We start from the raw sequence: 22527 nt of genomic DNA on the forward strand, positions 1-22527 counted from the left end.
TTGCACTTCTTATTTAGAGAAATTTGACTCAAAATAAGAATAAATAGCTGCTTTATGTGAGCTCATACACTTACCGGCCACTTTATTGGGTACGCCTGTCCAACTTTCACGCACAACCACCTCTAGGGTTTACAGGGAATGGTCAGAAAAAATATCCAGTAAGCGGCAGTTCTGTGGGCACAAAAGCCTTGTTGATGTCGGAGGAGAATGGCCAGACTTATTCGAGCTGATAGAAAGACAACAGTAACTCAAATAACCACTCGTTACAACCGAGGTATGCAGAAGAGCGTCTCTGGACATGCAACTGTCCAACCTTGAGGCAGATGGACTACAGCAGCAGAAGACCACACCGGGTGTCACTCTGGTCATCTAAGAACAGGAAACCGAGGATACAATTCACACAGGATTTACCAAAATTGCACAATAGAAGATTGGAAAAACGTTGCCTGGTCTGATGTGTCTCGATTTCTGCTGCGACATTCAGATGGTAGGGTCAGAATTTGCCGTCAACAACATGGAAGCATGGATCCATCCTGCCTTGTACCATTGGTTCGGGCTGGTGGTGGTGATGTAATGGTGTAGGGGATAGTTCCTTGGCACACTTTGGACCCATTAGTACCAATTGAGCATCGTGTAAACGCCACAGCCTACCTGAGTATTGTTGTTGACCATGTCCATCCATTTATGAGCACAGTGTACCCATCTTCTGATGGCTACTTCCAGCAGAATAACATGCCATGTCATATAGCGAATCATCTCAGACTGGTTTCTTGAACATGACAATGAGTTCACTGTACTCAAATGGCCTCCACAGTCACCAAATCTCAATCCAATAGAGCACATTTGGGATGTGGTGGAACGGGAGACTCGCATAATGGATAATCATGGACAAATCTGCAGCAACTGCGTGATGCTATCATGTCAATATGGATCAAAATCGCTGAGGAATATTCCCAATACCTTGTTGAATCTATGCCACAAAGGCTTAAGGCAGTTCTGAAGGCAAAAGGGGGCCAACACGGTACTAAGGTGTACCTAATAAAGTGGCCGGTAAGTGTATATTTCAGTTATATAATGTGAATTTAAGTTTGTGTTACCTATATGTGGACGTGGAGCACAAAACTAGCCTTATGTTGCACGAGTACATTTGTGGAAATAGTCAAAAATACATTGTATGAGTCATAATTGTAGATATTTCTTATGTCAAAATTCTTAACAATAGAAAATAAAGATCCATAAATACATTTTGTACATTTCCTACCGACAACATACCAAAACTTAATATTTGATCAGTAATACGCATTGCTAAATGCTTAATTTTGATAACTTTAATGGTAATTTTCTCTGTATTTATTTTTTACTCTATTTCCAGACGTTCAAATAGCTGCATCTCAGCCAAATATTGTGCTATCCTAACAAACCACACATCAAAGGAAAGCATATTAATTCAGCACCTTTAGCCATGCATCAAACAATCCGCATGATTGCTATCCATTGTCTACTCCAGGGGTTTTCAAACTCTGTCCTGGAGGTCCGGTGTCCTGCAGATTTTAGCTCTAACTTCCTTCAACACAAGCTGCCTGGAAGTTTCTAGTATACCTAAAAAGAGCTTGATTAGCTGGTTCAGACGTGTCTAATTGGGGTTAGAACTAAACTTTGCAGGACACCAGCCCTCCAGAACTGCGTTTGGACACCCCTGTTCTAGATAGAAAGCCTAGTAAGAGTTTGATTAGCTAGCCCAGGTGTGTCTGATTGGTGTTGAAGTGAAAATCTGCAGGACACCGGACATCCGGGACCGAGATTAAGAACCACTGTTCTACTCCATCTCCACGCCGGCATATGAGAACGCGTTTATTTTGAAGACCCCAAAGACTGACGCTCACGCAAAGCAGTAATATATACCTACTGTACAAGACCACCATCTTGTGGTCAGCCAAAGAACGGCTTTTGTATTTGACTGATTGGGAATATCCCAATTAAAATACCCAATACTTCATGGTGAGTTCCAGTCAGTCACACACTACATTCACATGTTGATCACATGATATTACCATGACACACGAGCATTTCACGGTTTTGTGTCATTTATGGCAAAACAAATTATTTAAAAGCCCTAAAATACTGCAAATTGCTCTACAAATAGCTGACAAAATTAACCAAAAATAATGACCAAAAATGAACAATAAACTAACAAAAGCAGGACTTTCCAACATCCTGACAGTGTGTCAGTTATGGGAGAAAAACAATAACAACAATTCAAGTACCTGGCAAAATGGAGAGACAAGCTGGTATCATCATATAAACTAACAAAATTGAAGCATTGAAACACTTGCCAACTGTTTGTTATTGTGTCAGTTATGCCAAAAAATAAATAAATAATTAAATAACAATGTTGTTATTTGTTTTAAAGAAAGCGGACAAAATGCAGAAAAAGAAATAAAGATTTATCACTCACTCTCCTTTGGCTTAATCCCTTATTTATCTCTCTCTCTCTCTCTCTCTCTCTCTCTCTCTCTCTCTCTCTCTGTGTGTGTGTGTGTGTGTGTGTGTGTGTGTGTGTGTGTGTGTGTGTGTGTGTGTGTGTGTGTGTGTGTGTGACTTTGAGTAGCAATTAAGACATTATTTTCAAAAGGAAAACGATATAAATTTAGTTTTAGTGTATGTATTTAACAAAGTTATTTTGTTATTCAATGCTGGAGTCCACAATAAATGAAGAATATTTAGATATGTACACCAGATATCAGTCTTTCCAAACAAACAAGAACACATCAATGCATTAAAGCTTGTGTACCTTATATAGTACAGAAAAGGTCTCTTATAAAACTGTTCTGTACCTTTTATGGTACAATTAAAACGGTGGTACACAATTGTTCTTATAATAAAGGTAGTGTTGGACATCTCCTTTATTACTATATCTATGAAAATAAATATTACTGGAAAGGCATTTATGAATAATTTCCATATTAAAACATGAATCATCTTTTAAAGCATATGTTTAAAGAAACTCAAAAACATTAATTATTAAGTTTTATAATACAAAACAACTGGTCAAACATAACTATAGGTTTTGTAAACTAAACATTTAAGGCATTTTTGATAAACATTTGCTAAGCATTTTCTGATAGGTACATTTTCATTATTGATATCCACTATCAATTTGCTTTCCACTACGCATGTGAGCTGGCAAAAGTCCCACATACAAAGTGTTCATGCAGACATTTTAGTATTGTAAAACTAATTAAACATTGTGCATATCTCACAACAATACTTTACATAATTCAAATTCTATTTTAAAATTAAGGAAATTAAAGTAATTTTTAGATTATTGAAAGGTTTTGTGTGAAAATTGGAGAAAAAAAATAATATTGCACATGGGCGAATGTATTTCTGTAACATTTGTGAAAACTGTTGTGAAATTTAAAAAAAAATAGATCTTTTGATTTATGTTGAAGTATTTTAAATATTTAAAAATATATTTCATATTTTGGAAATGGAAAAGGTGCATTTACACAAAAAGATAAAAAACATTGTTTAACATGTATTTGATGTTTTATATTTACTGAAAATAAATTGACGCATTTTGGATATACAGTAGCAAAATGCCTTTAAATAGTTCATGAACACATTTGACACTGTTAAGGTACAAAGTGTCTTGTCACTGTAGTGGTACACTGTAAAAACCAACAGTCAACTTGATCAAATGAAATGAGTGTAGTTAACTCAAAATTTACGGAAAGTTAATTTGAAAAGAGTTTTGAACTCAGTGTTGAAGGTAATGAGTTAATTAAATACCTCATTACTTCAACTTAAATGGAGTAAGTTCACAGTACTCATCAGAAACAGAAAGACCTTTATTTCCAGGTATATTCACACATACGAGGAATTTGTTTTTGTGACAGAGCTTCTACAGTGCAACAGGATTACAGAGACAGGACAAAAAAACAGATAATAAATATATTTAAAAAAATATAAGTAGTGAATGCAAATATACAAAATGCCAAGTGTATGTACAGCTATATTACTATATACAACGTTATATGTGCAGCTGTTATGTGCAAATTGGCATGTAAAGTGTGTTGTTAAATAAGTGTATATGTGTATAAAAGTGTATAGCAAGTAGTGATGTTGGTTCCACAATTATTATCATCAAGTGCTCATAAGATGGATTGCCTGAGGGAAGAAACTGTTTCTGTGTCGGGCTGTTCTGGTGCGCAGTGCTCTGTAGCGTCGACCAGAAGGTAAAAGTTCAAAGAGGCAGTGTGCTGGGTGTGAGGGGTCCAGAGTGATTTTGGCAGCCCTTCTGCTCGCTCTGGATAAGTACAGTTCTTGGGGAGTAGGAAGGGTTGTACCAGTGATTCGCTCAGCAGTTCGAACTATTCGACGTAGTCTTTGGAGGTCGTATTTAGTAGCTGAGCTAAACCAGACAGTTATTGATGTGCAGATGACTGATTCAATGATGGAGGTGTAGAACTGTTTCAGCAGCTCCTTTGGGAGGTTAAACTTCCTCAGCTGACGAAGAAAGTACAGCCTCTGTTGAGCTTTTTTGACAATGGAGTCAATGTGAGTGTCCCACTTCAGGTCCTGAGAGATGGTGGTGCCCAGGAACCTGAATGACTCCACTGCTGCCACAATGCTGTCCATGATGCTCAGTGGGGGGAGAGCAGAGGGGTTTCTCCTGAAGTCCACTATCATCTCCACTGTTTTGAGCGTGTTGAGCTCCAGGTTGTTGTGACTGCACCAAACAGCCAACTATAGATAATCATATAGATATAGACTCATATAGATAAATTTAACTCAAATGGTTTGCAGCGATCGGTTTCCTCAAACAGTTTGAGTTGCCTTAACTTATTGCCTTAACTTATTGGGTTCGAGCCAACTTTTTGGGTTTTATCTTCATGGATCAGATTTGTACCTTTGATGAAGGTAGAATATTGTGTCTGCAGGTTTTAAAAACCAAAGGTGGTTTCCCATGGTACAAATCCTGTCCTTAAAAGTACAAACTGCAATGGTACAAATTTGTTTCTTTGTCTTAAGGTACAATTCAGTTTCATTAAAAGGTACTGCCCCAGTGACAAGGGTTTGTACCTTCTTTTGTACAACATTGTACCATTTTTTTCTGAGTGTATATTAAAATGCAAACTGTCAGTCTTTACCAGTAAATCATTGTTTTGAGTATTGGAAGTAACATGTTAAACTGTAAAGAGACTGCCAAAAAATGTTTAAGATTTGCTTAAATGAAGTCATTTAGCTGATATTATTCACCTTATGCCTATAATCAACCAAAAATCTAAAGAGAAGTTAAAAGTGTCAATTGTTGTTTTAAGTGCTGTCAGCACACCATAATTAACCCCACTGGCTCAAATCATCAAGTCTTTCAGCAGCAATATTATGGAGTTGTTAAATATTAAAAATATTAAGTCTGTTAAATAAAATAAGCTACATAAACTGCTCTGCCATTATCCAGACCACTGATTTATAAGTTTTCACAGATTTTGTACAGATAAAATATCTCAGTAAACATTATGGTGCTGCTGGAAAAGCCTGGATTTCTCAGATCTATTAGTCTATTGCGCCATCTGTTGGATAACCATGGATTGCATAATGAGGTTTATTATCATTGGACTAACCAAAGTAATGAATATCAGGTGTCTGTACCATGAAGCTGGATCAGCTGGCTAGCTAGTTACATTTCAGTTCAGTTTGCACCAATCTTAGGTTTTAGGCATAAGGTTTTATGTAGCATGAAGGCAGCTCGACTTTAATCGCTCATTTTTTTGGTTGCCATTGTTTTATGGAGCAGCTGTGCTGAGTTACAAACATAGCCTAAAACCCAGAATTAATGCAAAGTAAACTGAATTTTTAATTTTTTTTTTAGTTTAACCTTCAAATAACAAACAGGAATTTTCAACTTCCATTGTTAAACATATATAACGTTACACCCAAGCAGCATAAAATAAACTAAATAAAATAGTACAAGATAATAATAACATAAATAAAACCTTAAATCACAATAATATACATGAAAATATGTTCAATCCATATACGCTGACAAAAGTTTAAAGAGCTTTAAGGCACTTTTTGTTTTTACCTGTTTTGTGGGTTCATATGAAATGTTAAAATAATTTTTAAATGCTTTGAAATGGGGAGAAACTTTAACAAATCTACATTTGTGTATAGAAATTTTGCTAAAATCAACATATTATTGCACAAAATTTTAATTTCTTTGTTTTTGATAAACATACCAAATTTCACAGTCAAAAGCAGGTATTACACTTTTTGTTATCAACCACTCATATAATCTGTCCTATAAAATAGATGTTCCTGTGATTCAATATCTTTCAAGCAGAAAATACAAGCATTACTGTCTAAACTAAAACTAAATCATTACATGGATAAATGCCATGTTTTGAAGAGTACTTGTTTCATTTTAGGTAACAAGGGAAATGACAGGTATCTATTTCTGCATTAAATAGTGTCCGCTTTAGGAAATCTCTTAGATAAAGCTTTTCTTTTAACAGGAAAAGGAAAATATTCTTTTGTGAGTAGAACTGAAACTTAACTAGCTAGCCAGCTAATTTAGTCTAAAGAAAGATATGCAGGGTGGTGACAAAGAAATGTGACTAGTCTAAAATAAAAACAAATATTCTCGTTTAAATATATGTCAAATATAAGTGTATATATATATATATATATATATATATATATATATATATATATATATATATATATATGTCAAATATAAGTGTATATATATATATATATATATATATATATATATATATATATATATATATATATATATATATATATATATATATATAAATATACATATATATATGAAATATTTCAATAGTAATTTGAACACAATACATCAGAAACTATGTGAAAACTTTCAAAATAGATTATTAGGATATTTTTAATTTCACATGGCTGTTTACTGCATTTATGTATCTTTCGTTGTCGTTGTTTTAAGTGCCTCTATTGCATAAATAATAGACTTGAACATAAAACATCTGAAACTATGTGAAAACGTTCGAAATAGACTATTAGGATTTTTTTTTATATTTCAGATGCCTGTTTACTGCATTACTTATCATTAGTCGTTATTGTTGTTTTTAATTGTCCCTGTTGCATAAATAATTGACCGAAAATCACTAAACATAATCACTGTAAATCAAATAAACACTAAAAAATATAAACTTATTTTGAACTGTCAGATTTCTGTAGTTGCAGGAGGAGTTAAATATTTAAATATAAAATATAAATATTTAAAATGAATTTATTTCCTTTATTTTTATTTATCTTTTTGTAGTTATCTTTCAGTTAACAACGTTAATTTTTTATATTTTGTATATTGTATACAAACATTGTTTACATGTCAACAGTACTTTATGTGCTTAAAAAATTTAAAAGAAAGAGTTAATGAAATGCTTGAGCAAATATCCACCCCTGAGGCAAGGCAAAATGTGGTACATCCCGTAATGGTTGAATCAAGTAAGGGGTGTACATGAAAATAAACTTTAAAAACAGTTTAAGATTTGATATTCTTTTACGCTTAACATATACATTTAATAATACGAATTAGATTTACATAAACTCACAATACTGTCTCTGATTTATTTTAAAACGAAATAGAAATGCACAACTTCTTTGACACCTTCCATCCCCGTGCTTTAAACGAATGGTAGCGTCCAACTCACCCGCGTTTCCGCGCGAAAAAGCGGCCCGCGCGTATTTCTCAGCTGCTAGCGACAATTCTTAAAGCCCGTTGAGCCCCTCCAGCGCGCGCTGTTGTTGGCACTGTCACATATTAATAACTGCTTTTATCTGTTGTTGTTTTAAATCGTGTTTTTAACTAGTCAATTCCTTTGATCAAAATCGAACTTGAAATGCCTACCAGGACCTCATTGTCCCTGCCAGAGGATGTCAAGGAACGGTATGGTGCTGTATCTGCTTTTAATGCCACTGTGATGATCGTTTGCTCATTCGCGGGCTTTGCTCGCTTCGCGCTACAGACTGATCACGTCACAGAACGGCAGTTTGTTTGTTTGTTTATGTGTGCCATTATAAGTTAAAATAGATGTTGTGTTTTTATTATTGTTAGCATTTAGCCTGGCTACAAATGTTCTGCCCGCCACCAGCTCGCGTTTTGTGGGTTAAACAGGCGGTTGCTGATTGTTTTGATGCGAACAGGCTCGCAGGTGTCAGTATGACTGCATTTGGCGCCAAATACACATGTGTTCGAGAAAAGCCCTGCCCGCCTCCTGTCTCCCTCTACTCAATCACTGCACGAGTCATTGCAGTCATACCCACTGAATACTAATGAATTCCGTGTACTTTCTTAAGGACACGATTATCTGAAGTGGTTTTCGTGAATATGGATGGACTGTCCACGCGTGTTTGTTTACTTGCGTTATCCAGCAATGGCTTCATTGTTGAGACGAATGCGTCCAGTTCTATGAATTAAGGATAATTTATTTACGTTCATTAAATATTAATAATACTTAAAGTGGGTGATGTGCAATGCTAATTAGATGTTTGTTCATGTTTCTAGGCTTCAGGTGTTGGAGGAAGGTGGAGACAGTTTGTCAGATGAGGTAAACACTTACTGCATATTATTAGGAGTTCAAATTAAATGACTAGGTTGTTACTTCACATTGCATGTAGGTATGTCCACACTAACACACAATAACCCCCAGCCATTTCATTCAGAATGTTTAGTTTAACAGTGTAGGTGTCTTGCATCTGGCCAAACGACCTCTAAATAAACTGCTGGCCTTTTATAACGTGTAAACAGTTTTTGTAAGGAGGCTGCTGTTATACAGTTTACAACTACATGAGAAGCTCATCATTGGTAAGAGTTCCAGTTTGTATACTTTATGCTCTCTTCAAAGCTTTTTTTTGTTGCACAAGTAGTGAAATTAATGCCATAACACCAAGTTGAGGGAAGTGTTTAACTGGCCCATCTAAGAATTTTCTTTATTTTTAGATTGCATTTCTTAACTACTAATGTCCCTAGTTAACACTTATAATTTCACATCCCATAATTTCTAAAATATCAATCTCTACCAAATAGTTAATCAGTTTATGGTAAAAGTACTGGAATTAATACATGTACTATGATAATCATATAAAGTGTAAGACCAATTTATTAAAAAATAAAAAAATTGAGTACTAAATCATTATTTTGAAGTATGCCATAACATATTTCAGATGCTAATGGAACTCATGGTTTTTTTTTGTTTGTTTTTTTTCAATAAAACCAAAATCTAGTGTGGTAGTGCAACAGCATCCTATTTTTTTTTAAACCAACGATGCTGTGTGTAAACCATTATTTAAAACAGTCATTCTTTAAATGACTTTAACAGTCATTATTTAAAACTGTCAAAATGCTGTCTGCTGGTAGAGCAGGCAGTTAAGGGTTTAAAAAAAGGGAAAGATGCACATTTAAAAACAACCAAAATAATATCCTTGGTTGAGGTTGCAAGTAAGCTCATTTTGTTACTCAATGTGGCGTGTGGAAACTGTAGCTCTCTCATTGGCTGGAGAGAATCATCAGTATTTGCGTCATTGGATTTGCTGTGTGAAATGACCAACCAGATGAACAAACCCTCAGCAACAGCCGCTGCAAGATTATTTTAATGAACTGTTACGCAACTTAACATGGCTGTATCATGATCGGCAGACTTTCTGAAGTGTCTGTCTGAGTGTTTATGATCTGCCCAGGTGAGATATGCGAGAGGTGAAAAGGAAAGAAATTAAGACCCTCAAAGGAACAGTCAACCCAAAAAGTAGCTTATCCTGTTCTTTTCTCATCCTCAAGCTGTCCTCCGCGTACAGTAGTACAGATATGAAGTGGATCAAAACCTTTCAAATCTGTACTAAATCTGTTGTCCTAACAAACCACTCTTGTCTTTGGACAAATTTGTATATATTTTTTTGTCAACTTCAAGTGGTGGTGACAATGCACATTATGCATGACTGATGTATCTGACAGTCATATGCACCAAATATGGCTTGAGTTATTTATGGAAGGATTTACATTTTTGGACAAATTATTTCTTTAACACTTTTATAGTTGGTTTGCATGAGCCCAAAATACACTTGTAGTCCATAATCTGTCCATAATCCCACTCGCTCTGAAGTAACTAGGGGTTTCCACAGGTCAGGGACTTGTTGGTTAGTGGTTTGTTTGGTTTTCTTCCCCAATTCATGGAATATCCGGGATTTATGGCATTTAAAATGTGCTCATTACTGTATTTTTATTATAATGTGCTATTTCATGCCTGTTGTTATGGCAAGGTTGATGTTGATCACCATAGTGGCTATTAAAGTAATCTAAAGTAACAATTAACCTAAAACCCTTTTAATGCTATTATTTTAACATGTGTATATTATCATATCCACAACAGTGGCTTTTTTTCTGTTGATTTTTAGTCTGAAGGTGAAAAGGGAACCCTGAGTACTCAACCGCAGTGTAAAAACAAGCCAGTATGATCCAATTCTTACTATAGTAATAAAATGCCCCAATTGTGAAAGACGTGCAATAAACTGAGTTTCTTTATATGGTCAAGTGGGAGGAGCTCCGCTTGATGCTGAATGACAAAATGGTGGTTTCAGTCTTTAATTTGGTGTACAACCCTTGTAGCATATGTGAATTAAATGCTAAATATTGCAATTTTTAGAAAGCAGAGTTCACTGAATGACTCCACTCTGAGTTTTTGTTGCTTGACTTCATTTTTTTGTGTGTGTGTGTAGGAGTGTGTAAAAGAAAAGCTCAGGTTACTGCAGGAGTTCCTGCTCGCTGATACTCAGGACCAGCTCAAAAATCTTGAGGACAAGTTAAAGAGCTCTGAGCTCTCCACGGTGAGTTACTTTTGCCTTTTCAGAGCTCCCTTCTAGAAAACAAGTGGTCTGACTTGAGCCTCTTTTTAGGAGGTTTACATGTCAGAGGTGAAGGCTGTACTGAAGAAAGCTCTGGGAGTTGTCAAGGAGGGTGATGGAGTGGAGCAGAATGGACATTCAAATGGCCTCTCTAAAAATGGATCTCACAAAGACGATGGCGAGCAGGAGGGAGCCATGGACACTCAGGAGGAAGGAGACTCCATAAAGTCTCCCAGTGCCCCGAAGGGAAGGGGTGGACGTCGCAGTAAAGCAGATTCTGAGCCCAAGAGTGAGCTGCATGGATTTATTGCTTCTAAGTGCTCTTGATATGTTGCATCTCCGCATTAAGTGCTGGATGTAGGTTGTGTATTTTATTAATTGCACTTTTTTTTTTTTTTTTTTTTTTTTTTTTTTGGACACAGAATCTCCAGCCAGTTCCAGGGTTACGCGCAACTCTGGGAAGCAACAAACTATCCTGTCAATGTTTTCTAGAGTGTAAGTAAACAATTTTATATTCGAGTTGGTGTACTTTTTATTGTGCAGATTGTTAATTTGCAGTCTGATATGGCAGTTTTATGATCAAGATGTTTAAATGATTTTTATTTTTTTTTTTAATAATTGGACCTTTATTCATTCTTTAATAGCCCAAAACGAAAGTCTGATGAGCTGAATGGGGAACCAGCAAATGGAGATGCAGAAATTAAGACTGAAGAAACTATCACTGAGGAGGTCAGGTTTTACAATTTACTGTCAACAAATTCACAAAATAAGTAATATAACGGTTTTATTTCTGGTCTAATTTTTGTTCTTTTAAGGTCCGTGAAGAGAAACGCCTTAAAACAGAAGATGACAAGTGAGTACAATGATGTAAAACTTGAAAACCGCCATTTTCCAAATGTAGTATATGAGGTTTATGATCCCTTATCTTGTTCCTCTCAGGCCTGAAGCTGAGAATGCTGCTAACCTGAAACCTGTGTCTACAGCAAAGGTGACACTCTTTTTCACTTCCAATTGTTTTGCCACTTTTTAATACACTACACTAAACATCTTTAACCTGCATTAGACTCCTCCTCCGAAATGTCCTGACTGCAGGCAGTATCTGGATGATTCAGACCTAAAGTTCTTTCAAGGGGATCCTGATGATGCTGTGAGTTTTCTACACCTAGTCTTTCTCTCCACCCCCTCCCAAATTCATTCATCTCAAATTTTAAGTTTTGTTTTTAAAGTGGTTGTCCAATTGAATGCCCTAATTGATTTGTCTCTGGTAGTTGGATGAACCAGAGATGTTAACTGATGAGCGTCTCTCCCTCTTTGATTCAAACGAGGATGGTTTTGAAAGCTATGAAGATCTTCCTCAGCACAAGATCACTAACTTCAGGTAAAGAGACGGATGACTCAAACTGATCAATGTTTTACTTTCCCTCCTCCAATAATGACTATGCATAACTTCATTTATAGCGTGTATGACAAGCGTGGTCATCTGTGTCCATTTGATTCTGGCCTCATTGAGAAAAATGTGGAACTGTACTTTAGTTGTGCTGTAAAGCCCATCTACGATGACAACCCATGCATGGATGGTACGTTACAGTCCATTTACAATGAATACTGATATTTTTAATTTCTCTTTCATTGTATGTACAATTTCCAATTTTTATTTATTTTTTTTCTCGTAGGTGGGGTTCCTGCCAAAAAGCTTGGTCCCATCAATGCTTGGTGGATCACTGGTTTTGATGGTGGGGAGAAGGCTTTGATTGGCTTCACGACAGGTAGGTTTCAAAGCAACGTTTACTCTTATCCTTGTCAAGTTTTATTATGCATGGCCATTCAACTTTGGGTTTTTTTTTTTTCCTCTTCCTCTTCTATAGCCTTTGCTGACTACATCCTAATGGACCCCAGTGAGGAGTACTCTGCTATTTTTGCTCTGATGCAGGAGAAGATCTACATGAGCAAAATTGTGGTTGAATTTCTTCAGAAAAACCAGGATGCCACATATGAGGATCTGCTTAACAAAATAGAGGTACACTTTATGGAAGTGTTAATTCTTTGCCACTTGTCCCATTTAGAAATTGTGGGATAACCTGTTACTTGTGTCTTTAGACTACTGTCCCACCTGCAGGGCTTAACTTCAACCGTTTCACTGAAGACACACTCTTGCGACATGCCCAGTTTGTGGTAGAGCAGGTCGAGAGCTACGATGAGGCTGGAGACTCTGATGAACAACCCATTATAATCACTCCATGTATGCGTGACTTGATCAAGCTGGCTGGTGTTACTTTGGGCAAGAGGTGAGTGTACTGGAGTTGTTGGTCTTTTACATGCTTTCGGTGAGAACTGGGTAATGGTGGGTTTTGATATACTGGTACCCAGAAAGCAGACCTCAGACTTGTTTTCTTAGCGAGGCTTTTTTTTTTTTCTTCTCCCCTGTTCACTTAAATCCTGCTTGAGGCATGGGTTTCAATTTTGTGGACCATCAGGGAAAGCTTTCAGTGTGTTTTTCATAGGACATGTAATCCAATGATGTAGCTTGGACCAGTTTGTAAAGTGCTAATCACTATTTTGGTGTTTGGTAGAGAACACTGGTTTGCACACTGCAGAGGTGCAGGTTTTTTTTTTTTTTTTTTTTTAATGTTCTGGGTAGCTTATTCATTGACCCTGTGCAAGTCTGACAATTCAGTGACTTGATGTTGTGGTTCCATGATGTTTGTTTCTAATGGTCCTTTTAACCTTCTCTAATGCAGCAGGCAGCTTTACTGGTATGTAAAACCTGATGTTTCTGCAGAGTGTGTGGCCTGGTTATGTATTTTTCCATATGCTGAACTGCAGTCGCCTGTGTTGGTGGTAAACTGCTTCATTAGCTGGAGAACTATTTTATTTTTTTTTTCTCCCCCATTTTGTTCCCTTTTTTTCCTCTTCCAACTTGCATGGCTCTGCATAACAGCTGTTCATTTGGCATTCCATTGTTTAAGTTGTCCATTTGGAAAATCTAAACTTATTTAAACTGAAAAAAGATGTTCTGTTACTTCAGAGTTGTTTGTCTTTAAACTCAGTCCATTCAGTCTCCTGTGTATAAATGCCTGTCTCCATTTTTGCCTTTATTTGTTGTTTGCTCATGTTAGTTTTTTTTTCCCTTCTACCCACCCCTCATTTCACGGTTCAGGAGAGCTGCCAGAAGACAAGCTGTCCGCCATCCCACTAAGATTGAGAAGGACAACAAGGGCCCGACTAAAGCCACCACCACTAAACTGGTCTACCTGATCTTTGACACCTTCTTCTCTGATCAGATTGACCAGAATAATAAGGATGGAGGTGTGAAGAGACAACGCTGTGGCGTCTGTGAGGTTGGTTGTCTGAAAATTGAAGGCACAGTTTGACTGATATGCAAGCATGATGATTGGCATGATCATCTCCTTGGTCTTTCAGGTGTGTCAAGCTCCAGACTGCGGCAAGTGTTCAGCCTGTAAGGATATGATCAAATTTGGAGGCAGTGGCAGAAGTAAACAAGCTTGTCAGAAGAGGAGGTATGCTTACTGTGCAGTCTTTGCTGTTGCGTAATCATTCTCCTCAGCAGTTTTGTATTTTTCCATGTGTTTTGAGAGCCTTTCTTTGCTTGCTCCGTTTCTTTTATATTATGATCCTCTATTTTGAACGAGGCTAAGTTTCATTCAACAATCAAGGTTTTTGATAGTTATTACAATTTATAGTGCCAAATTGGTCTATATACCTTTTGCCATTTCACTTACCTAGACATGTATATTTAACAAATCTCATGAAGATTAAATGTTACTATGTGCTATGATTGTCTAAAACAACTTCCTAGTTGTTGACCTTTAGGCACATCAGAATATATCCCCTTCTGTTAATTTGTAAAATACTTGGTGGCCCCAGATTTTTTTTGTTTTGTTTTCAACAATTAAAGGTCAGAGCACACTTGGTCTGTGCTGCCCCCTGTTGAACAAACAGTAGAATGGTCCTTTTTGAAGAGCAGATACTGTTTGTGATATCAAACGTTTTGGGTTTGTTTGCCAGGTTAAAGCCTAATAGTGGTTTTCTTTCCCTCATCCAGATGTCCCAACCTGGCAGTGAAAGAAGCTGAAGATGATGAGAACATGGATGAGGAGGATGTGTTGCCAGTTAAGGATACAAAGAAAATGTCTCAGACCAAGAAGAAGAAACAGACAAAGAATAAGATCAGCTGGGTTGGCGAGCCATTGAAGGTATGCAATATTTGTCTTGCAGTGGAAAATCTTGATTTTATTCAATTGTTTTTTTAGGACAATGGCCATGTCGACCCAAATGGGTATTTGCAAAATGTTTTTTTATTATTTTTTTTTATTTATTTTTTTTCCCCTTACGTGGGTTGGCCATTGGTCCATAATCAGATGCAGTATTAGGGAATTTTGAAGACTACAGTGTAAAGATTTTTAAAAATGATGTGGTCATGGCTGGTAAACCCCATTTATGTCGTGGCTTTGTCAAATTGTGTGCCACTAAGGCAAAAACAGCACAGAAGCCAAACTATCTAACCTTTTAGCTTTCATGTGAGTGGAGACTTTTCTCCTCTCCCAACATTAGAAGACCCAAATCAGTTTTTTATTTTTATTTTTTTTCTGTCTTTTCAGACTGAGGGAAAGAAGGAATATTACATGAAAGTGCGTGTGGAAAATGAGGTGTTGGAGGTGGGAGATTGTGTATCTGTAAGCCCTGACGACCCATCACATCCTCTCTACCTGGCCAGGTAAAATTAAGGCAATTTATTTATTTTTTGGTAAAACCAAAAGTTTTAACATGTTTACGAGACTCCAAGCCATTGGTTTCCTTCAAATTTGTAGGATTACAGCATTGTGGGATGATGGTGAAAAGATGTTTCATGCCCATTGGTTCTGCCGTGGCACTGATACAGTCCTTGGAGAGTCATCAGACCCTCTCGAGCTCTTCCTAGTGGATGAGTGTGAAGACATGCAGCTAAGTTTTATCCATGGCAAAGTCAACGTCTTCTACAAGGCACCATCTGAAAACTGGTACATGGAGGTACAGACGCTAAAGTGTGGGTTTTTGCCTTTTTGTGTCTTACAAACTGGCCAGAGGTTTTAACACTTATTGTTTTGAAGGGTGGAATGGATGAAGACATCAAAGTGATTGACGATGATGGTGAAAGCTTCTTTTATCAGCTCCAGTATGAGAGTGAATGTGCTCGCTTTGAGACTCCTCCCAAAGTCACACCCTCTGAGGACTGCAAGTATAAGTAAGAGCCCATTTTGACCTATTTCAGTGGGACACCTGTTCTGTATTTGTACTATAAAATGTCATGTTTCTCTACAGGTTTTGTGCTAGCTGCACCAGAAACAAGGAACAAGAGGCTGAGTCTGTACCCCATGCTTATGAGCCCTTAGAGGATCAGGAGAGTGACTCCAAAGTCTTCTATGGGTTGGTGAACTATAAGGGGGAGCAGTACAAAGTAGGAGACAGTGTCTACCTACCACCTGAGGCCTTTAACTTTGTGTAAGCTCTTTATTATTTACTGCCTGTTTCTGTTTTGAGTGGTTCTATTAAACAGACCTCTTTCTTCTAGGGTAAAGGCTGCAAGCCCGGTGAAGCGTTCCCACAGAAAGGATGACGTTGATGAAGATCTTTACCCTGAATACTACAGGAAGTCCTCTGATTACATCAAAGGCTCAAATCTGGATGCTCCTCAGCCCTTCCGCATTGGGCGCATCAAAGAAATCTTCTGCAACAAGCGCAGCAATGGAAAGCCAGACACAACCGAGATCAAACTGCGCCTCTATAAATTTTACAGGTGAACTTTTTTATTTTTATTTTCTGGAATTCTAACCAGTGCGTCTGGTTTTGAGGTTGTACCTTGAGGGAGGTCGATACAATTTCTCCCCAAACCTAACTTGTTTGCTTTCAGACCTGAAAACACACATAAGGGACCAAAGGGAGCCTATCATTCTGACATAAACCAACTCTACTGGAGTGATGAAGAGGCAACCGTCAGCATGACTGAGGTGCTGACATGCTGTCGTGTTGAGTATGCAGAGGATTTGGTTGAAAGTGTGCAGGAATATTCAAACAAAGGACCTGATCGCTTCTATTTTCTTGAGGTAAGAATGACCGCTGGTTATGGAGCAGCAAATGGTACTCATGGGAGTTACCGTATTTTCTGGACTATAGAGCGCACATGTATACAAGCGGCATCTGCTCTTTTATTTTATTTTTTTATTGAAAAGATGTGTATATAAGCCACAGATATCAATGTTGAGAAATTAGATATTTACTGCATGTACATGTATTTGGACTGAAAATGTGCCTTAACACGGCAGCAACTTTGCTGATTAAAACAGAACCAAGAGAAAATAACTGGTATTTATTTACCTTCATTTCTCCTGTGTTTGAAACCACAAGTCACTAATCATCTTCACTGAAACCCATGAAGTTGTCTTCAGTGTTGGAGTTGAACAGCCTCAGAAGTGCTTCATCATATCTGTATTGATCTCCTTGTCACTGTCATCCTCCGGTGAAGTTTGCTCTGAAGGTGCGCTGCTCTCTTCGCGTAATAGTCCAGCCTTTTGGAACCTGTTTGTGACTGTAGATTCTTTCACAGTACTCCACCCTGTTAGGAGCCACTGACAGACATCAGAAAAGGATGCTTTTCGCATGCGGCCAGTTTTTGTGAGACTTCTCACCACTTGTCATCCAAGTCTCCCTCTCAACCCGGAGTGCAGCTTTAAATGCCTGATTCACACTGTCAAGTGGCTGCAAATACTTTGTTGTACCTCCAGGAATCAGAGCTGGAATGTTTTCTTGATCGCTGCTTTCACAGAATCTGTGATGTGGGCCCTCATGCTATAGTAAAAGTAGCGTAGTCTATTTCTCTTTGCATTGATTTTTCATTGATCTTTTGATTTTTAATTTCGGTTGGAGTGTCCCTAGCAGTGGAAGAAATCCACAGAATGGCCTTTGTTATAAGTCTTATGGTTCAAAACCTAGGGAAAAAGGTAGTGGCTTATAGTCCTAAAAATACGGTATTTTTATTTATTCAGCTGCATTATTATTATTATTATTATTATTATTATTATTATTATTATTATTATTATATATATTTTTTTCTCCTTGTAGGCATACAATGCCAAAACCAAAAGCTTTGAGGATCCTCCCAATCATGCTCGTTCTGCTGTGAATAAGGGCAAAGGGAAGGGAAAGGGCAAAGGTAAGTTGTAATGTTAAAGTCATGGAAACTTGAATCTTCTAGGTATGCTCTTGCACTTTATTAGTTAAAAATGGTCCATTATGGATTAAAGATGGTTTAAATATCTGGACACAATCATAACTGCATGCTGGGAGAAATTGCAGCTTAAATGTTTGTACCATGGTTGTTCGTAGGAAAAGGGAAAGGTAAAGCAGCGCCTCAGGAACCACAGGATCAGGAGCCACAAGAGTCATCAGTCCCCAAACTGCGCACTCTGGATGTGTTCTCTGGTTGTGGTGGTCTGTCTGAGGGCTTCCATCAAGCAGGTTTGGCTTCCATTCAGACTCTTTATAGAACCATGTTACACAATGTATTGTTACTCATGCACATTTCTCAAATACCAGGCATCTCAGAGACTCACTGGGCAATAGAGATGTGGGATCCTGCTGCTCAGGCATTCAGGTTGAACAATCCAGGCACCACAGTCTTCACAGAGGACTGTAATGTCCTGTTGAAGCTGGTAATGTCTGGAGAGAAGACCAACTCTCTTGGACAGAAGCTGCCACAGAAGGGTGACGTGGAGATGCTCTGTGGTGGGCCACCTTGCCAAGGCTTCAGTGGAATGAACCGCTTCAACTCACGGACATACTCCAAGTTCAAGAACTCTCTGGTTGTTTCTTATCTGAGGTCAGCACCATATGAGACTTGCTGTGTAAAGATTTGGAGGTGTGCGCTGCAGAATGTTTACCATTTGTGTAAATTTTACCCTTTGTTTTTAGTTATTGTGACTACTACAGACCCAAGTTCTTCCTGCTGGAGAACGTGAGGAACTTTGTGTCATTTAAGCGCTCCATGGTCCTGAAGCTCACACTGCGCTGTCTGGTGCGCATGGGCTACCAGTGCACCTTTGGTGTGCTGCAGGTGGGTTACTTATAATTTGCATGTTGTACTTTGAATATATTATAGGCTATAGCACCAACTGTATGTGGGTTTTTAGTTTAAGCTCTAGGTTGTCATTTGAATTTATTGAAGAATGATTCATGACCAACATGTAACCACTGTCAAGCCCATCTCACCATAAAACCTATTTTATTAGAATGTGAAATTCAGAAGGAGCTTTATTGCCAGGTATGTTCACACATACGCGGAATTTGTTTTCGTGACAGAGCTTCTACAGTGCAACAGGATAACAGAGACAGGACAAAAAACAGATAATAAATGTATTTTTAAAAAAAATACAAGTAGTGAATGCAAATATACAAATTGACAAGTGTATGTACGTGTTTATTACTATATACAATGTTATATGTGCAGCTGTTATGTGCAAATTGGCGTGTAAAGTGTGTTGTTAAATAAGTGTATATGTGTATAAAAGTGTATGGCAAGTAGTGATGTTGGTTCCACAATTATTATCATCAAGTGTTCATGAGATGGATTGCCTGAGGGAAGAAACTGTTTCTGTGTCAGGCTGTTCTGGTGCGCAGTGCTCTGTTACCGACCAGAAGGTAACAGTTCAAAGAGGCAGTGTGCTGGGTGTGAGGGGTCCAGAGTAATTTTTGGCAGCCCTTCTGCTCGCTCTGGATAAGTACAGTTCTTGGAGTAGGAAGGGTTGTACCAGTGATTCGCTCAGCAGTCCGAACTATTCGGCGTAGTCTTTGGAGGTTGTATTTAGTAGCTGAGCTAAACCAGACAGTTATTGATGTGCAGATGACTGATTCAATGATGGAGGTGTAGAACTGTTTTAGCAGCTCCTTTGGGAGGTTGAACTTCCTCAGCTGACGAAGAAAGTACAGCCTCTGAGCTTTTTTGACAATGGAGTCAATGTGAGTGTCCTACTTCAGGTCCTGAGAGATGGTGGTGCCCAGGAACCTGAATTAAAAGCCTACTCAATTCTTCACAGGGCTATATTTTAAAGACCTCCAATGCGCTCTCAGTATAAAAGACTTAAACCATTAGATAAAGTTTCAGCTTGAGGACAGCTTGTTTGTTGATCTTACCATAAAATGGATTCTTTATTGCCACATCAGCAACTTGCTTGTATGGATGATAAATTGAGTGGAAATTAAATTTGGCGCACTTGTTCCTGAATCAAATTTGGGATCTGTAGGGTCCTTGGTTGTACTAAAGTTTTAGAAATTTTTAGTTCGTCTGATTGTTCATATGCTCTCAATCTTATAAAGACTCTGTTACTGTAGCTATTTTGAAACTGTCTGTAATCGTGTTTGACTAAAAATGTTCTTAGTTCAAGTGTTGGGATCTTTTATTTCAATTTTGGGCCACAATTGTTTAGATGCTGTTTTATAAATGGTCATTTATCAAAACCAATCTTTTAATGCACCTCATTTGCTCTGACTTCTGCAGGCTGGACAGTATGGGGTGGCCCAGACTCGACGCAGAGCGATCATCCTGGCTGCAGCCCCTGGTGAAAAGCTGCCCCGCTACCCTGAACCCTTGCACGTGTTTGCCCCACGAGCATGTTCTCTTAGTGTGGCGGTTGATGAGAAGAAATATGTCAGCAATGTTACTCGGTAATGATATGCTTTTTAAGGTTTGCATCCTAACCCCAATTCCCCCCCCCCACCCCCCCCACCCCCCCCCCCCCCCAACCCCCATTGATTTGCAGTTTGTGACCTTATTAAACTTGCTTCTACAGTGGAAATGGGGGCATTTATCGCACCATCACAGTACGGGACACAATGTCTGACCTTCCAGAGATCCGTAACGGAGCCGCCGCACTGGAGATTTCCTACAACGGCGAGCCACAGTCCTGGTTCCAGAGGCAAATTCGAGGCTCTCAGTATCAGCCCATCCTCAGGGACCACATCTGCAAGGTTAGTCCCTCTTGTGTGCTGTAGTCATTGAATTTAAGAGATTCATAGTTTAACCATAACTAGTTAACACATTTGATGCATGCAGAATGTAATTGACCTTTTCCTTTCCTACTGTATTATTGCAGAAGATGTTTTCTTGTTGAATGTAATGCTGCATGAGTGCACAAACTTGATTGGTTTTTGTGTTGAAGGACATGAGTGCCCTGGTTGCTGCCCGCATGCGTCACATTCCTCTGGCTCCTGGTTCAGACTGGAGGGATCTTCCTAATATTGAGGTGCGGTTGCGGGATGGCACCACCACAAAGAAGCTTCGCTACACCCACTCTGACAAAAAGAATGGCCGCAGTGGCACTGGTGCCCTGAGAGGAGTGTGTTCATGTTCTGAAGGTTGGTCCACTTGCTATACTAGTTGGAGCTTTTGTTGCACTTTAAGTGAATGGTAGTCCTGACTTTCTGCTTTTGTCATCACACTAGGAAAACAGTGTGACCCTGCAGACAGGCAGTTCAACACCCTGATTCCCTGGTGTCTGCCTCACACGGGTAACCGCCATAATCACTGGGCTGGTCTATATGGCCGCCTGGAATGGGATGGATTCTTCAGCACTACAGTTACCAACCCTGAGCCAATGGGAAAGCAGGTATTTCCTCTTGATGCACAAGATCATTTTATACTGAATCAATGCACGTGCCTTATGTACTTTATTTTTTTTTTTTACTTTTTGCCCCTAGGGACGTGTCCTCCACCCTGAGCAGCACCGTGTGGTGAGTGTCAGGGAATGTGCACGTTCTCAGGGCTTCCCAGACACCTATCGCTTTTTTGGCAATGTCCTAGACAAACACAGACAGGTATGTGTTCTGCACTGGTCTCAAACTTTCATCTTTTTAAAGTTGTACACAAAGGTAACAATTTTTTTTTCTCCTTAGGTTGGTAATGCTGTGCCTCCACCCCTCTCCAAAGCCATTGGCCTGGAGGTCAAGAAATGTGTGCAAGAGAAAATGAGGGAGAATGCTACAGGTGTGTATGGTTTTTTTTTTTTTTTTCAATAGAAAGCACTGATCTAATCAAGTATCAAGTTTTAATTTCTAGTTCTGTTTTCTCAGAGCCCGTGAAGCAGGAGAAAATGGAGCTCTCTGACTAAAGCCATCACTCTGTAAAACTGCAGCACATTCTCATTGTGTTTGGAGCCGTCTGAGCATACTCCATTTTAAACTCATTTTGTTATTCATAAGCTGTTATAGAGCTTGGCCACTTATGTGGCAATTCTATGGACAGTCTGTGCAGTGCCATTTGTGATTGTTTTATCAATTTCTAAATGTGATTTTAACCATGTATTTGCAATTATCCACTCTAAGACAGTGGTTTAAATTCTATATAGGTTTTTATATGTTGTAATATTTCAAATAAAGCTCTTATTAAATGTTTTCTAATTGTTTGTCCTTCTGCTCTTCCATGTTTAATCTAATGGATGTTTTTTAGGAAGAGGGTGTTAAATTAATCACAGTGAAAGCCTATTATGCAAAAGGGAATGGGCTTCTTTTAGAAACATTTGAACATGTCTCTCTGAAATATTTGAAGTAACAATGTACCTGTAAATTGTAATTTTGATGTACTGAGCAGTTTTCTGT

The 22527-nt window shown here is 38.2% G+C and overlaps 1 protein-coding gene across 1 annotated transcript; it reads left to right on the forward strand.

Moving 5' to 3' along the window:
• The first annotated feature begins 7717 nt into the window (after positions 1 to 7717).
• On the forward strand, positions 7718 to 22323 carry dnmt1 (DNA (cytosine-5-)-methyltransferase 1). Its single transcript, XM_056454078.1, has 34 exons — positions 7718 to 7936; positions 8555 to 8597; positions 10759 to 10866; positions 10936 to 11173; positions 11307 to 11379; positions 11529 to 11613; positions 11700 to 11737; positions 11824 to 11872; positions 11948 to 12031; positions 12153 to 12262; positions 12343 to 12461; positions 12558 to 12650; positions 12750 to 12901; positions 12982 to 13169; positions 14042 to 14222; positions 14305 to 14402; positions 14948 to 15098; positions 15504 to 15619; positions 15714 to 15912; positions 15993 to 16126; positions 16204 to 16383; positions 16454 to 16678; positions 16793 to 16985; positions 18001 to 18091; positions 18265 to 18396; positions 18475 to 18757; positions 18850 to 18991; positions 20432 to 20598; positions 20724 to 20901; positions 21093 to 21288; positions 21376 to 21539; positions 21631 to 21747; positions 21826 to 21916; positions 22003 to 22323. The coding sequence occupies exons 1-34, from the start codon at positions 7890 to 7892 to the stop codon at positions 22038 to 22040; spliced, it is 4503 nt and encodes a 1500-aa protein (XP_056310053.1). The 5' UTR covers positions 7718 to 7889; the 3' UTR covers positions 22041 to 22323.
• Positions 22324 to 22527: the final 204 nt, after the last annotated feature.

Source organism: Danio aesculapii, chromosome 3 (assembly GCF_903798145.1).
Source record: "Danio aesculapii chromosome 3, fDanAes4.1, whole genome shotgun sequence".
Lineage (NCBI taxonomy): Eukaryota > Metazoa > Chordata > Actinopteri > Cypriniformes > Danionidae > Danio > Danio aesculapii.

Excerpts from the sequence above, each read along its gene's own strand:
- dnmt1 (XM_056454078.1), top strand. The coding sequence starts at position 7,890 with ATGCCTACCAGGACCTCATTGTCCCTGCCAGAGGATGTCAAGGAACG. Across the intron at positions 16,986-18,000 it reads ATCGCTTCTATTTTCTTGAG|GCATACAATGCCAAAACCAA; the intron begins GTAAGAATGACC and ends TTCTCCTTGTAG. Across the intron at positions 21,917-22,002 it reads AATGAGGGAGAATGCTACAG|AGCCCGTGAAGCAGGAGAAA; the intron begins GTGTGTATGGTT and ends CTGTTTTCTCAG.